The 17,523-nt window shown below is 42.1% G+C and overlaps 1 protein-coding gene across 1 annotated transcript in view; it reads left to right on the top strand.

Annotated features, from left to right (window-relative positions):
• The window catches only part of adamts17 (ADAM metallopeptidase with thrombospondin type 1 motif, 17), a 669,321-nt gene that overhangs the window by 208,095 nt on the left and 443,703 nt on the right, over nucleotides 1–17,523 (top strand). The window contains exon 8 of the mRNA XM_072564884.1: nucleotides 12,577–12,682. Coding sequence (XP_072420985.1) covers nucleotides 12,577–12,682 — 106 coding nt within the window. The remainder of the gene's footprint in view (nucleotides 1–12,576; nucleotides 12,683–17,523) is intronic.

The following is a 17,523-nucleotide window of genomic DNA, read 5'->3' as shown; positions in this document are numbered from 1 at the left end:
TCACCCTAAACCTATGCCCTCTAGTTCTGGACTCCCCGACCCCAGTGAAAAGATTTTGTCCATTTATCCTATCCATGCCCCTCATAATTTTGTAAACCTCTATAAGGTCACCCCTCAGCCTCTGACACTCCAGGGAAAACAGCCCCAGCCTGTTCAGCCTCTCCCTGTAGCTCAGATCCTCCAACCCTGGCAACATCCTTGTAAATCTTTTCTGAACCCTTTTAAATTTCACAACATCTTTCCGTAAATGACAAAAAGTAGAGGGCCCAGCACGGATCTTTGTGGCACTCTACTGGTCACAGGCCTCCAGTCTGAAAAACAACCCTCCACCATCACCCTCCTCAAAATTTAAATAAAATCAAATTGAGCCTCTTGGCACCATTTACTAGACCTTACTAGAGGTATGACATAAGCCCACAACACGAGCACCAAGATTTTGCATGTGGTCTTACTACTAGGAAGATGCCATAAAGAGAACGTTCCAAAGTTACACTTCATAACCTGAGATCTGTGTAGTCATCTTATCCAACCCTGTTCAGATATGTAAAATCACACCTCTGGGTTAGTTGGGACTTGAACTTGTATTTTCTGGCCCATCGGTTAGAAATCACCGCTGTGCAATAAGATGCTTCTGCTCCTATCTAAATATTTTTAATGAGCCTCTTCAGATGCATTATAACACACTATTAGAAAAGGTGGGCCTACTGTCTCAAAAAATCACAGCCCTCACTTCTGAAAGTCACCATAGGGTTCAGGACCACAGGCTACCCTCTCTAATGAGAAAGTAACAACTGGTAACAAGTTTAACTTCTGGGTGAGGAGTGCAGTTGAGAAGATCGGCATTTCACACTATGAGAATTGAATCCCACGATTGGGGTCACCTGAACTAGAAAAAAACCCATCCAACCAACTGAGCTAATTGACCGCTGAATGTTATGAATGAAAGAAACAGGTTGTCATGCATTGGAGGGAATTGAATCCAGGCTTCCTGGCTGCTAGGCTCAAGTCCTACCACTGAACCACCAATGCAACTTAAAGGTGCATTTGTATTTTTACTGTAGATATTTTTAATCAATCGATTCAGGTGTGTTACATTACACATGTAGGGCAGGTGGGACTTCAATCTGAACTTTCTGGCTCAGAAGCAGACATCCTAGAGGTAGCACCACAAGCACCTCTCTGCTCCCATATAGGTATTTTTAAGCAACTGTTTTAGACATGTTAAGATACATAATGAAACCAAGAAATGTTGGAGTAAATCTGCAGGTCTGATAGCATCTGGGAAGTACTATGACACAAGGATTACAAGTCAAACCAAATCAGCCACTATTACTGCATTCACAACCTAGTGAACTTAAAACATTCAGTGACCCTCAAAATTGTTCAGTTGTTCCTGCGTTAGATTTAAATTTAACAAATAACCTGTCTTGGACACTGAATTCATAGTTTTAAAATTGGCAATTTATAATTAAGAACATAACTTTATCAGAACACAGATAAACGAAATAGCAATTAATTAATATCTACACTCTAAGCCCAATCTTATTAGAATATAGACCCCCCAGCTCACTCCATTAGACAGAGGGATACTGTTAAGAGACACATTAGAAAAGGAACAGAGTTAATTTTTAGAGTCCAATAGGACACTTCGTCAGATGTCTACCTGGCAGAGGCGGAGTGTCAGCATTCCTCCTCCTATCTCCTCTGACACATGACTCCACCACTGAGCATGATGCCACCTCTTCTAAGACTAAAGTTAAAAATCACACAACACCAGCTTTATAGTCCAACAGGTTTAATTGGAAGCACTAGCTTTCGGAGCGCTGCTTCTTCAGGTAGTTGTGCCGGCATCTCCAAACCTTGTAAGACTGTCACTGACCTTAACTCCTGCGGAGATCTCCCCTCCACAGCTTCCCACTTCATGGTCCCCAAATCCTGCACAGCCTATTTCTACTGCCTCTCCAAAATTTATAAACAGCACAGTATTATAAAGCGGAGGTTGAACCCCCTCTGAGAACTAAAACTGTAAGACCCAAAGGGGAGCACCTTGCCTATAATCTGTAAAAGGAGTGTGAAAAGTGGTATAACCTGCTTTTCAGCAACTTCTAGTGGTTAAATAAAATTAATCCCTGAGTCACACTTTAAGATCAACAAGTAACAATTTATTTATCTAATTCTAACAGTGAACAAATTAACTAAACTATTAACAAACTGAATACATCCCTTTTAACTAACTATTCCCAAATAAAGCAAGATTATCATGGCATGCTGTTCCAATAAATATAAATTGCACTCATATTAAACAAAAGAATGTAGTCTCTCAATTATAGCCAGGATTCATGCCTTCTGGAATGTTCTGGGCCTTCTCCATCGAGTCTTCTGTCAGGAATGTCTTCTCTGTTGTTGGTACCATTGTTATTTAGATGGTGCTTTCTCTAAGACATTGATAAGGCTGTGAGAGCCAGTGATTCTCTCTCGAGAGCTGAGGGCTGTTAGCTCTGGCAGATGGCAGCTGGCTCTGAGGTCCCTTCTTTTATACCCTTGATGACATATCAATATTTCTTACAATAGCATTGGTCCTATGTTGACAAAACCATCAGATTTAAATTTAATAGGATTTGATATCTAAGTGCCTGGTTCAAATTGATTGGCTAACTTCAAAAGCCTGGTATCTTGGTAAAAACTGTTGCTTGGCATGCTAACTGTATGGTCTTTCAATACAAATGCTTCAGTTTGGGCCCTCTGTGCACCTGCAATCCCCCAGGCTGCTCACAGACATCCCTTTTAAATCTCTAAGCATAGAAAAAGCATCATCTTTTAAAGGCATCATGCAATGCTTTTCCCCATTTTACGATTTTACAATTTTACAAACACCAAATTCTAACTCCCTGCCTCCCAATCTATAGTTATTCTACCCAACTTCACACCACTTAGCTGATTCATTACTTCAACCTGTTCATACATGACTGAACTTATTTCTGGATTATTGGTGCTGCAAGAGCACAGCAGTTCAGGCAGCATCCAAGGAGCATGAAATCGACATTTCGGGCAAAAGCCCTTAATCAGGAATAAAGGCAGTGAGCCTGAAGCGTGGAGAGATTAGCTAGAGGAGGGTGGGGGTGGGGAGAGAGTAGCATAGAGTACAATGGGTGAGTGGGGGAGGGGATGAAGGTGATAGGTCAGGGAGGAGAGGGTGGAGTCGATAGGTGGAAAAGGAGATAGGCAGGTAGGACAAGTCCGGACAAGTCATGGGGACAGTTACTGAGCTGGAAGTTTGGAACTAGGGTAAGGTGGGGGAAGGGGAAATGAAGAAACTGTTGAAGTCCACATTGATGCCCTGGGGTTGCTTCTTCCTATCTTGACTTTATTTTCTTCCCCAATGTTCAGGCTTTTCCCACTTTCATTCAAGATTCTTCTGATGTTATAGAACATAGAACATAGAACAGTACAGCATAGAACAGGCCCTTCAGCCCACGATGTTGTGCCGACCACTGATCCTCATGTATGCACCCTCAAATTTCTGTGACCATATGTATGTCGAGGAGTATGTCAGGGGCGGCACGGTAGCACAGTGGTTAGCACTGCTGCCTCACAGCGCCAGAGACCCGGGTTCAATTCCCACCTCAGGCAACTAACTGCGTGGAGTTTGCACGTTCTCCCCGTGTCTGCGTGGGTTTCCTCCGGGTGCTCCGGTTTCCTCCGGGTGCTCCGGTTTCCTCCCACAGTCCAAAGATGTGCAGGTCAGGTGAATTGGCCATGCTAAATTGCCCATAGTGTTAGGTAAGGGGTAGATGTAGGGGTATGGGTGGGTTGCGCTTCGGCAGGGCGGTGTGGACTTGTTGGGCCGAAGGGCCTGTTTCCACACTGTAAGTAATCTAAATCTAAATCTAAGAGCCTCTTAAATGTCCCCAAAGACCCTGCCTCCACAACTGCTGCTGGCGACGCATTCCATGCTCTCACAACTCTCTGTGTAAAGAACCCGTCTCTGACATCCCCTCTATACTTTCCTCCAACAAGCTTAAAACTATGACCCCTCGTGTTAGTCATTTCTGCCCAGGGAAATAGTCTCTGGCTATCGACTCTATCTATGCCTCTCATTATCTTGTATACCTCAATTAGGTCCCCTCTTCTCCTCCTTTTCTCCAATGAAAAAAGTCCGAGCTCAGTCAACCTCTCCTTATAAGATAAGCCCTCCCGTCCAGGCAGCATCCTGGTAAACCTCCTCTGAACCCTCTCCAAAACATCCACATCTTTCTTATAATAGGGCGACCAGAACTGGACGCAGTATTCCAAGTGCGGTCTAACCAAAGTTTTATAGAGCTGCAACAAGATCTCTTAAACTCTTAAACTCAATCCCCCTGTTAATGAAAGTCAAAACACCACATGCTTTCTTAACAACCCGGTAAACCCTGTCCACTTGGGTGGCCATTTTAAGGGATCTATGTACCTGCACCCCAAGATCCCTCTGTTCCTCCGCACTACCAAGAATCCTATCCTTAATCCTGTACTCAAATTCAACCTTCCAAAATGCATCACCTCGCATTTATCCAGGTCATATGTTGATTCCACAATTCCAGTTTTCTAACCCAACTGCCTCTTCTTCACCATAGACACACAGTCCCTCTATACATCCATCTTCCATCAAGGTGGTCGGAAGAGTCCCTGTTTCTTCCTGGAAAAGAGTCTCAAAAAGTCCCAATCGGCCACCACCCTCTATTGCCTGGCTGAACTTTGTTCTTGCTTTGAACAAGTTTTTCTTTAGCTCATCTCACTCTACAGGTCAAAGATGTGGCCGTGGGTACCTGCATGGATCCCAGTTATGTGTAACTCTTTGCAGGTTATATGGAATATTCCTTGTTCCTGTCCTGTTCAGGCCCCCTCCTCAGCTATTCCTCTCATACATCCTTGATGCATTTGGGCTGCTTTGTGTTCTCACTGGAATTGGAAAAATTAATCAGTTTTGCTTCCAATTTCCACCCTTCTCTCACTTTCCCCTGATCCACATCTGAGTCTTCTCTTCCACCTCCAACTTCTCTGTTTCCATTTCTGGGGACAACCTGTCCACCAATATTCATTACAAGCTCAACGACTCCAACAGTTGCTTCAAATGCACTTCCTGTTCTGAAAAGGAGTGACATTGGACTTGAAACATTAACTCAGTTTTTCACTCTCCACAGATGCTGTCAGACTGGTGAGGTTCTCCAACACTTTCCATTTTTAATTCAGATTTCAAGCATCAGTAGTATTTTGCATTTATTTACACATTGACACATGTTGGCCTTCTGGATCAGAGATAGGGATGTCACAATGGCTCTCCTGCTCCAATGTAAACTTCTCAAGGCGCAGACAAGGTGGATAGGCAGAAATGTTTCCCCTTAAAAGTTTCAATAGCTTGTCAATTTTCAGGCAAAGGGCAGGAGGTTTAGAGAGGATTTTAGGAAGAATATTTTCACCCAAAGAAATGTGGGTATCTGGAACTCACTGCCTAAAAGGCTGGTAGAAGCAGGAACCCTCAAGACAGACAAGAAATACATAAATGAACACTTAAAATGCCATAGTATGAAAGACTGTAGGCCAAATACTGGAAAATGGGATGAGAGAAGATGGATGTTTGATGAACAGCACAGGCATGATGTGCCGAAGGGCCTCATAAATGTGTCTGCAAGCAGTTGTAGATGCACAGACAATTCTAAAATGGAAACATGCAATAATTGGCTATGTGATTGGAAAACCTTAGGCTTGTTTTGTTTTGGTAACTAGCTTGAATCAGCCAATTAATTTAAACCAAGCTCTGAGATACTGAAAACCTATGGTTTTGACTACAGGGAACCAATCTGATTGAAAAGAAATTACTGGTCATCAAGGATATAATTTTCAAAATATATATATATATATAGAGGAAGAAAAACATCTCGCTATTACAGAAATCTCCCCACTCCCCACAAAGCACTCTTAGATAATATTCCTGACAGCAGAATTCAGTGGAGAGGGGTGTTCTGAATAGAAGAAATTACAGGGGAAACAGCCCTGACAGCAGGAGAAAGACTGGCGAGACAGTGGAGCATTTCGGAGGACACATTCTGTGTGAACTTTGAGAGACTCAGTTTTAATTTATTGTTTTGTTCTGTAAGTGGGACTTGTATTTATTCGAACAGCATCTTATTAGAATCTTGTTTTATTTGGGAATAAGTGGTTAGAGAGGAATTGCTCAGTTGTGTTGTGTTAATTTGTTCACTGTTGGAGTTAGATAAATAAATTGTTACTTGTTGATTCTAGAGTTAGTGAAAGGATTTCATTTCATTTAACTGCTCCTTTATATAACAGATTGGGGACTGAGAGGTAGGTTATACCACTTGTCACAATTCTTTACCAGATTATGAGGCGAGGTGATGTGTGCTTCCCTGGGTGTTTTGGTTTTTAATTTTAAAAATCACACACCAGGTTATAGCCAACAGGTTTATTTGGAAGGATTAGCTTTCAGAGCTCCGAAAGCTTGTAGTTCCAAGTAAACCTGTGGATTATAATTGGTGTTGTGTGATTTTTAATATTGTCCACCCGCATCCAACACCGGCACCTCCGCGTCATGGTTTTTAATTATCAGAGGGTGTTGAACACCACTCTGTAACACTATTCATGTACTTTCAGTTCTCTGCTTCATTAAAAGTCAGAGAATCATAGAAGTCTACATCTCAGAAAAAGGCCCTTCAGCCTATCAATTCTGCACTGGTCAAAAATAAGCGCATAAGTATTCTAATCTAATACTTGGCCCATAGCCTTGTATGTCTTGGCAACACAAGTGCAAATCTAAATACCTCTTAAACATTATCAGAGTTTCTGTCTTATCACCCTTATAGGCAGTGAATTCCAGATTTCTACCACTAAGTCGGCCAAGCTATGGGCTGAGTGCTGGAAATGAAAGTAGTACAGCTAGGTGGGTGTTTTTGACTGTTTTTGATGGGCAGAAGGGCCACTGTGGTAGCTGACTTTAAATAATGTGGAGGTGCTGGTGTTGGACTGGGGTGGACAAAGTTAGAAATCATACAACACCAGGTTGTAGTCCAACAGGTTTATTTGGAAGCACTAGCTTTCAGAGCGTTGCTCCTTTGTTGAGTAGCTCATTAATGTTCTGACAAAGGAACAGCGCTCTGAAAGCTTTACTTCCAAATAAACCTGTTGGACTATATCCCTGTGTTATGATTTTTGACTTTGAATGAGGCAGTACTAAAGTCAAGGACTTTTCTTGTGTAAATTAAGGGTGACTTGGTGCCAGACTCTGTGGAGGTATTTCATAGCCTGTCCAATGTAAAGACATTCTTCTGATAGTGCATAAGTAGAACTGCACATAGTACTCTATCTATGGCCGAACTAATGCTCTATAAAGTTGCAACAAGATACCCCTGCTCCTATATTCTTTGCCCTGGCTAATAAAGGCAAGCACCCCGTATGCTTTTTTTTACCAATGAATACCTCTGCTAACGCCTTTAGGGATCTGTGGACTTGTACCTCAAGATCCCTTTCTTCCTCCGTATGCCCTAGCGACCTAATGTTCATGGTGTAAATCCTTTCCTTATTAGACCTCCCAAAATGAATCACCTCACACTTATCAGGATTAAATTCCATTTTCCAATTTACCAGCTGATCAATATCAGGCTGTAGCCCTGATTTGGAGATGCCAGTGTTGGACTGGGGTGGAAAAAGTTAAAAATCACACAACACCAGCTTATAGTGCAACAGGGTAATTTGGAAGCACTAGCTTTCAGAGCGCCGCTTCTTTTTGTGTACCACCTAACAACCACCTGATTAAGGAGCAGCACTCTGAAAGCTAGTGCTTTCAACTAAACCTGTTGGACAACTACCTGGTGTTATGTGATTTTTTTTTAAATTTAAAAGTGTAGCCTGTGACCATCTTCCTCACTATCATTAACACACCAATTATCGTGACATCTGCAAACTTAGCAATTAAACTTTCTACAGTCACACTCAGGTTGTTAACATATGTAACAAAAAGCAAGGGTCCCAGCACCAATCCCTGTCATACATCGCTGGTCACAGGCTTCAAGTCACAAAACAAAGCCTCCAATATCACCCTTTTTCTCCTTTTTGCAAGCCTGTTTTGGATCCAGTTTGCTAACTTGCCTTAGATCCCATGGACTCTGACCTTTTGTAGCAGCCTGCCAAGTAGCACCTTGTCAAATGCTTCACTGAAGTTCATGTAAAACAACATCAACTGCACAACATTCACCCTGTGATGCCTGCAAACAAGTAAGAGTATCTGAGAAAGAAGATCAAGGAGCAGTGTTTTGATCAATGCAAGAATCATCTGAGCAAGTCCTGTGATACTGTGACCACTGAATTGCCATCCAACTGTTCCCCTTCCCTTCTTTTTCTTGTCTGTGTGTTGAGAGGGGGAGTTTATAAAGGGGCTTGAGTCTTAACTAGTAAAGTTATATGTTGACAGTCCAATACTGTTTATCTGAGTTTAAAATCTAATTACTTTTATGAAGAAAGGATTGCGAGGATGATTCAGGAGAAGAGTGAAAGTAATAGGGTGGTTGTTATGGGGGCTTTAACTTTCCTGATATGGACTGGGAAAGCTACAGCTCGAGTTCGTTAGATGGGTCGGTGTTTGCCAATGTATGCAGGAGGGTTTCCTGACACAATATGTAGACAGGCCAACAGGAGGTGAGGCTATACTGGATTTGGTTCTGGGTAATGAACCAGGCCAGGTATTAGAATTGGAGGTAAGTGAGCACTTCGGGGACAGTGACCACAATTCGGTGACTTTTACTCGAGTGATGGAGAGGAATAAGTGTGCACTTCAGGGCAAGCGTTATAGCTGGGGGCAGGGAAATTATGATGCGGTGAGGCATGACTTAGGATACGTGGCTTGGAAAAGTAGGCTTCAAGGCAAGGGCGTAATTGATATGTGGAGCTTGTTCAAGGAGCATCTATTGAGTGTCCTTGATAAGTATGTAACTGTCAGGCAGGGAGGAAGAGGTCGTGTGAGGGAGCCGTGGTTTAATAAGGAATTGAAAACCCTTGTTAAAGGGAAGAGGGTGGCCTATGTAAAGATGAGGCGTGAAGGTTCAATTGGGGCGATTGAGTGTTATAAGGTAGCCAGGAAGGATCTGAAGAGAGAGCTAAGAGCAGCAAGGAGGGGACATGAAAAGTCCTTAGGATTAGGGGAAACCCTAAGGCTTTCTATAGGTATGTCAAGAATAAAAGAATGACTAGGGTAGGAATAGGTCCAGTCAAGGATAGTAGTGGGAAATTGCGTGTGGAGGCTGAAGAGATTGCGGAGACACTGAATGAATACTTTTCGTCAGTATTCACTCAGGAACAGGACATTGTTGCCGATGTGAATACTGAGTCACAATTAATTAGAATGGACGGCTTTGAGGTATGTAGGGAAGAGGTGTTGGAAATTCTGGAAAGAGTGAAAATAGATAAGTCTCGTGGGCCTGATGGCATTTATCCTAGGATTCTCTGGGAAGCAAGGGAGGAGATTGTAGAGCCATTGGCCTTGATTTTTATGTCCTCGTTGTCTGCAGGAATAGTGCCAGAAGACTGGAGGATAGCAAATGTGGTTCCCTTGTTCGAGAAGGGGATTAGGGGTAACCCTCGTAACTATAGGCCGGTGAGCCTCACTTCTGTTGTGGGCAAAGTCTTAGGGAGAATTGTAAGGGATAGGATTTATGAACATCTGGATAGGAATAATGTGATCAAGGATAGTCAGCATGGTTTTGTGAAGGGCAGGTCGTGCCTCACAAACCTTATTGAATTCTTTGAGAAGGTGACTAAGGAGGTGGACGAGGGTAAAGCGGTAGATGTGGTGTATATGGATTTTAGTAAGGTGTTTGATAAGGTTTCCCATGGTAGGCTACTGCAAAAAATACGGAGGTATGGCATTGAGGGTGAGTTGGAGGTTTGGATTAGGAATTGGCTGGCTGGAAGAAGACAGAGGGTAGTAGTTGATGGTAAAGGTTCATCTTGGAGCGCAGTTACTAGTGGTGTTCCGCAAGGATCTGTTTTGGGACCATTGGTGTTTGTCATTTTTATAAATGACCTGGAGGAGGAGCTAGAAGGTTGGGTGAGCAAGTTTGCGGATGATACGAAAGTTGGAGGAGTTGTTGACAGTGAGGAAGGATGTGTCAGTTTACAGCGAGATATAGATAAGCTGCAGAGCTGGGCAGAAAGGTGGCAAATGGAGTTCAATGTGGTTAAGTGTGAGGTGATTCACAATATGAGTAACAAAAAGATGGGGTACTGGGCTAATGGTCGGATACTTGGTAGTGTGGATGAGCAGAGGGATCTTGGTGTCCATGTACACAGATCTCTGAAAGTTGCTACCCAGGTAAATAGTGCTATGAAGAAGGCATATGGCGTACTGGCTTTTATTGGTAGAGGAATTGAGTTCTGGAGTCCTGAGGTCATGTTGCAGTTGTATAAGACTCTGGTGCGGCCGCATCTGGAATATTGTGTGCAGTTTTGGTCGCCATACTATAGGAAGGATGTGGAGGCACTGGAACGGGTGCAGAGGAGGTTTACCAGGATGTTGCCTGGTATGGTAGGAAGATCCTATGAGGAAAGGCTGAGGCACTTGGGGCTGTTTTCATTGGAGAAAAGAAGGTTTAGAGGTGACTTGATAGATGTGTACAAGATGATTAGAGGTTTAGATAGGGTTGGCCATGAGAACCTTTTTCCACGTATGGAGTCAGCTATTACGAGGGGGCATAGCTTTAAATTAAGGGGTGGTAGGTATAGGACAGATGTTAGGGGTAGATTCTTTACTCAGCGAGTCGTGAGTTCATGGAATGCCCTGCCAGTAGCAGTAGTGGACTCTCCCTCTTTATGGGCATTTAAACGGGCATTGGATAGGCATATGGAGGATAGTGGGCTAGTGTAGGTTAGGTGGGCTTGGATCGGCGCAACATCGAGGGCCAAAGGGCCTGTACTGCACTGTATTTTTCTATGTTCTATGTTCAGTAGTAATTTTTGTTAAGTGCAGAAAATTGATCCAGCAACCAGTGTCTAAAAGGTGGGTAAATTAGGGCATTTTGTGTACTTCTAAATTATCTTTAACTTTTGTGATGATTTTAACTCACTAACCCAGTGAGGTTTAAAATTTGAGCATGAAAGAGAATACGTTCCAAAGAAATGGAATTTGGGAGGATGGACAAGAAGTTTGTGCAGTCCTGAGTAAGGAGTCTCTAGACCTACACTCTAAAAGCAGCTTGGGGAACAGGCGGTACAATGAACCCTAAGATTCCAAAAATAATGGTTCGACATCCCAAGAGTTATGACTGCCGCTGTGTAAGGAAGTTTTGTCATATGTGGTACAAATATTATTGCCCATCAACTTGCCATGTGCTTTATTCTGGTGTTAAGTGGTAAGGCATAATTATGTGGATGCAGCTAGTGATCTCTTCCAGCATCACCTCGAGGCTTTCCATGGTGTCATTCACCATTCTCAAGTAACTCCAGAACATAATATTGTTGAAAATAACCTTGCTTCAGATACAATGTCTTGGATCCTGCAGGTGACATCAGACATGAATTCATCCATTGGTCCATAAATAGATCCCTGTTCCTCCACTGACAATCGGTTTATACTTGTTTATGGTATGTCATGCATTTTCTCTAATTGTTTACCTAAATTCCCAATGATTTCTGTAGGTTATAACACGGAGTGAGAGAATGTAATGCTGGCTGCTTCTATTTCTCTGGGAGTTGTGGCTGGTTTTTTACAATATTTATTGAAACAGAATAGGAGCCAGTTATTATTTTTCTCTTTAAGGCACTCCTTCAAACATGACACTTAAACATGCTGTTGTGTTAAAACGTTGTTAGAGAATGTGTAGGTGGAGACGAGATTAATAGAAGATGGATGCTGAACTCTAAGAATTGATGTTAATGACTGCCATAAATCCTATTTAATTACCCTCAATTTTGTTCTTACTGGAAATATTAAAAGTTAAACTTGTAATTAATGTTAACATGAAACAAGACAAAATTCAACCCAGAGCTGGATTTGCATCACAATAAATAATGTTGTTATGGACACAAACCCTTGTTCTGAAGAAGGGTCATTGGACCCAACTTTCTCTCCATAGTTGTTGCCAGACCTGCTGAGTTTTCCAGCAATTTCTGTTTGTATTTCTGATTTCAAAAAACACAGTTCTTTGCTTTTCCTGTTGTCATAGTACTCTGCTATCTTTGCAAGCATGAGGCAGAGCAACTTTGGGCCTTCCCCAAACTCTGGTTCAGCTCACGCCACTCCTAACTCTGTCATGTCATTTGTCAAAACATCTAAGATAGCTTGTTTCTCTTCATATGAAGCTACCCTTCCATCACTACTCGTGGAAGCAAATACTATTGAGTAAAAACTAAGCCAAAAATCTCAGGGAAGGAGACTTAGGAGTTGACATAAGTATCAGAACTCTAGAGTGCAGCTGGCACTCGAACCTGGCTCCTGTTCCTCAATCTTCTTGAGCAGGAAGTACAAAATAGGCTTTATTTAAATTGATTTTTGCCTCCAGTTAATTAATCACTCTCCACTTTTGGATTCTTCCACAGGAATCGGCTACCTTGGTGGAGCATGCAGTGCAACTCGCAAGTGTGTACTTGCTGAAGATAACGGTCTCAATCTGGCCTTTACCATTGCCCATGAGCTGGGCCACAAGTATGTTAGTACTGAAGCTCAATAAAACTTCGGTTATCAGCTTCAAGATTGGGAGCAGTCATGCATGTTAAAATGGAAAGATTTTTACTTTAAATATATTTGAATTCCAAGATATATTTTACATATTTTCCAGAATGAGGATTGAGCTTTCACTCTAGTTCTGATTGTGTCTGACAATAATTACAGTAGATGTGTCCAGAACAGTGTTACACGGCCTATGATGTGTGACAGAAACAATGTTATGTGGCTCATGGTCTATGATAGGAACAATGCTGTGCCTGTCTGAGGGACAGGATCTAAATATTTTTGGAAAGGCAAGGACTGATTAGGGATAGTCAACATGGCTTTGTGCATGGGGAATTGTGTCTCACTAACTTGATTGAGTTTTTTGAAGAAATGACCAAGAAGATTGATGAGGGCAGAGTGGTTGACATCTATATGGCCTTTAACAAGGCATCTGACAAAGTTCCGCACAGTAGACTGGTTAGCAAGGTTAGGTCACATGGAATTCAGGGAGAGCTAGCCGCTTGGATACAAAATTGTCTTGAAGATGGGAGACAGGGGGTGGTGGTGGAGGATTGTTTTTCGGACTTAAGGCCTGTGACCAGAGGTGTGCCACAAGGATCGGTGCTGGGTCCACTGCATTTTGGAATTTATATAAATGATTTGGATATGAATGTAGGAGGAATGGTTAGTAAGGTTGCAGATGACACCAAAATTGTTGGTGTAATAGATAATGAAGAAGGTTATTTCAGATGGGTCGATGATTGAGGAGTGGCAGATGGAGTTTAATTTAGCTAAATGTGAGGTGCTGCAGTTTGATAACGCAAATCAGGGCACTTAATGGTAAGGTCCAGAAGAATGTTGCTGAACAAAGAGATCTTGGGTGCAGAATCATAGTTCACAGGTAGGCAGGGTATTGAAGAAGGTGTTTGGTATGCTTGCCTTTATTGGTCAGTGCACTGAGGGTAGGAGTTGGGAGGTTGTGTTGCTGCTATACAGGACATTTGTTTGGCTAGTTTTGGAATATTGCATTCAATTTTGGTCTCCCTGCTATAGGAAAGATGTTGTGAAACTTGAAAGGGTGCAGAAAAGATTTACAAGAATATTGCCAGTGAAGGGGCATTGAGCTATAGGAAGAGGCTGCATAGGCTGGGACTATTCTCTCTGGAGAATTGGAGGTTGATGACTGACTTTGTAGAGGTTTATAAGATCATGAGGGGCCTGGATAGGGTGAATAGCCAAGGTCTTTTTCTCAGGGTAGTTGTGATCAAAACTACAGGACAAAGATTTAAGGTGAGGAGGGAAAAGATATAAAAGGACCTGAGGGGCGACCTTTTCACCCTGAGTGTGATGTGTGTATGGAATGAGCTGCCAGAGGAAATGGTTGAAGCTGATACAATTACAACATTTAAAGGTATCTGGATGGGTATATGAATAGGAATGGATTAGAGGGATATGAGCCAAGTGCTGGCAAATGGGACTGGATTAATTTAAGATATCTGGTTGTTTTGGACGAGTTAGACTAAAAGGTCTGTTTCCATGTTGTACAGCTGTCTGACTCTATGACTTTCTGATCGGTCATTCCTTCACTTTTTTTTAGATTAGATTCCCTACAGTGTGGAAACAGGTCCTTCAGCCCAACAAGTCCACACCGACCCTCCGAAGAGCAATCCACCCAGACCCATTCCCTGATCCCATATTTATCCCTGACTAACGCACCTAACGCTACGGGCAATTTAGCATGGTCAATCCACCTAACCTGCACATCTTTGGACTGTGGGAGGAAATCGGAGCACCCGGAGGAAACCCACGCAGATACACGGAGTTCGTGCAAACTCCACACAGATAGTCGCCTGAGGCGGGAATCGAACCTGCGACCCTGGCGCGGTGAGGCAGCAGTGCTAACCACTGAGCCACTGTGCTGCCTTTTTGAATCAAAATCCTGGAATGTGCTTCTGGCCTACAGTGGTTCAGAGGAAGTCAGCTCATCACCTTTTTCAGGACATCTAACGAGGAGCAATAAATGCGAGCCTCCTTCACATCCTGAAAATGAGCTTTTAAGAAATATCCAAGAGAATTCTTGTGTTCATTTGGAGTGTAGTGATCCCTTTAGTACATCTAGCCAGTTCTTCTGATGGTGAGTTAGAAATCAGAAAAATGCCAGGACCACGTGAAAAGGGATATGGTTATGGAAACTACTCAAAACCCCATTTGTTGGATGTAAACCAGTGGAGGAAGTGGCTGTTTCATTTGACTGTAGGCACAGAGAAGAATTTGCATAGCAAGTGCATTTATTATTCTAGTGTCCTTGTCTTGTTTCCCCAAGTGATTTTAGTACAAATGCTGAGTTCACAGATGAAGGCCAGCAAATGTGTAGGGAATACTTTTTTGATAGTTTGAATATTTTAAGGACTGTAATAGCTTTGCACTTGTATGCACCTAAGTGTTTCACATGAATGTGCAAGGAAGTCCATGACCATGGTTTGCATGTGAGAATTTGCATGTATGTATCTGCGTAAATGAGAGTGTGAGTGAGTTTACCTCTGTATCAGTGTGTGTGTGTCTGAGTACATGTTGATACTGCCACACCAAAATGTATATATTTTCAGTACAAATGCAGGGACACAGACCCTGCTGTCTTTGGGGAAGGCATAGAATTGATCGCCAGAGGTGAAGTAATCTTTCACGCTAGCAGGAGACAGTGGGAGAATTCAGAATGAGATATACATCACAGTGGCTGAACTGGAATATTTTCAACAAAATAGACAGCATGAGAGAGGTTTTAGAACAAAGCAAACTTTCAAAGCAGGTGCTGTTGTGACTATGTGTTTTACAATGTGAATATGTTCTTTTGAAGATTACATCTGGACTACAGTGGCTAGTGATTTTCCACAATTTTATTTCAAGAAAATTACTTTTAATAATGTAAACAAACATGTCAAAAATGATAATGGATGTGCAGTGGATAATGTTCCAATGTGATTTTTCATGCACAAGTGAATCTGCTTTGATAATGGTTTTTGACGATGTGGAACAGGGCCATTAAATGTGTCTGTTATTTGTCATATGATGTGGACGTGCTGGAGTTGGACAGGGATATACAAAATCAGAAGTCATACAATACCAGGTTATACTCCAACAGGTTTATTTGAAATCACAAGTTTTCGGAGCACTGCTCCTTCATCAGGTGAATTCACTGGTGAATTCATCAGGTGACTTCATATTTGTGATAATCTGCTCTCAGTTGAAAGGATGTTTATGCTCTATTTGTAGGATGGACCCACCACTATTTCTAATTCCTTAATACATCTGGATTGGTTTAGCGTTTCAAAATGAATTTTTATTAATATTTTAGAGTAATTTTAAAATTAAATGATGAAATCCTTGGATTCCTTTGAATTTCTGTTTCAATCCATGCGGTGCTGGTGTCAGGATCATTTTTCATATCAAATCCTTTGTCTGTCTAACTGTTCTTCTCTCTCTTTGGACTCTATTTCCACCTATCATTTATTCTTTACCCCTCCCCTACCCTGTCTTCATCATAAAAAACTTTTTCCCAGCTACTATGAATTTTGAAGAAGTGTCATTGGTCTCAAAATGTTTACTTTGCTTTCTCTCCACAGATACTGACTAACCTGCTGAGATTTACCAGCAGTTTCTCTTTTTGGTTCATTTTTCATGTCTAGCACCACAGGCCTGTTTTAGAGCTTGCTGTTTTAACACGGTTTTTCTAGCTCTGTTTAAATCAAAGCAATTAACCAGCTCACACTCTTGTTTTCTCAGTTATTTGGATTTGTATCAGTCCATTGTCTATAAGCTGACCCAGCTAGTGAGGCAGCTGCAGAAATGACAAGTGTTGATGTGGAATGGTGAGGGGTTGGCTACTTAAAGTCTCAAAAATGAGTTCTACAGTTTTGCAGTTTCTCCTTGTCTATGTGCTGCATGACATTTGCACACTTTCTCTGCCTGGCAAGGACAAGTGTATTTCCACCTGGTTCCACCTGGTTACAAATGAGCAACCTTGTCCTTACTGTTGTGGAGCAGGCCAGGTGCCCTCAAAACATTTCAAGAAAGTTGCCTGGAATAACTTTGCTAGTTGTTTTAAGCAGGTTTAAGGTAGATATTTCAGGAGTGATGTTAACCACTAAGTTTTGAACAAAACAGAATTTATTTGCAAGATTACCGAATAAAACACAAACAAAAGAGAACAAAATATAAAATAACTTGGCCTGTCTGAAACCCACCAGATTATCCCAACTTAATGATGCTCTTCCAAATACTTGCATCAATCCCCATAAACACCCCTTGGCAAAAAAGGAAAATTCAGACATAGGGTCTTACAAGAGAGAAATGTCAGAGAGATATGTTTTGGGACCACTGCTATTTGTTATTTTTGTAAATGACTTGGTTGCAGGCATAGGTGGATGGGTTAGTAAGTTTGCAGATGACACTAAAGTCGGTGGAGTAGAGGGCAGTGTGGAAGAACATTGCAGGTTGCAGAGGGACTTGGATAAACTGCAGAATTGGGCTGAGAGGTGGCAAATGGAGTTCAATGCAGCTAAATGTGAGGTGATGCACTTTAGGAAGAATAATCGGTAGGCAGAGTATTGGGTCAATGGAAAGATTCTTGGTAGTGTGGATGTGCAGAGTTCCAGAGCCATAATGTCATACTGCAACTATGCAAAACGATAATGCGGCCACACTTGGAATATTGTGTACAGTTCTAGTTGCCCATTACAGGAAGGATATGGAAGCATTGGAAAAGGTACAGAGGAGATTTACCAGGATGTTGCCTGGTCTGGAGGGAAGGTCATATGAGGAAAGGCTGAGAGACCTGG

The sequence above is a fragment of the Chiloscyllium punctatum genome, chromosome 48 (genome assembly GCF_047496795.1).
Source record: "Chiloscyllium punctatum isolate Juve2018m chromosome 48, sChiPun1.3, whole genome shotgun sequence".
Classification (NCBI taxonomy): domain Eukaryota; kingdom Metazoa; phylum Chordata; class Chondrichthyes; order Orectolobiformes; family Hemiscylliidae; genus Chiloscyllium; species Chiloscyllium punctatum.
This window is presented reverse-complemented; position numbering and strand designations above follow the sequence as displayed.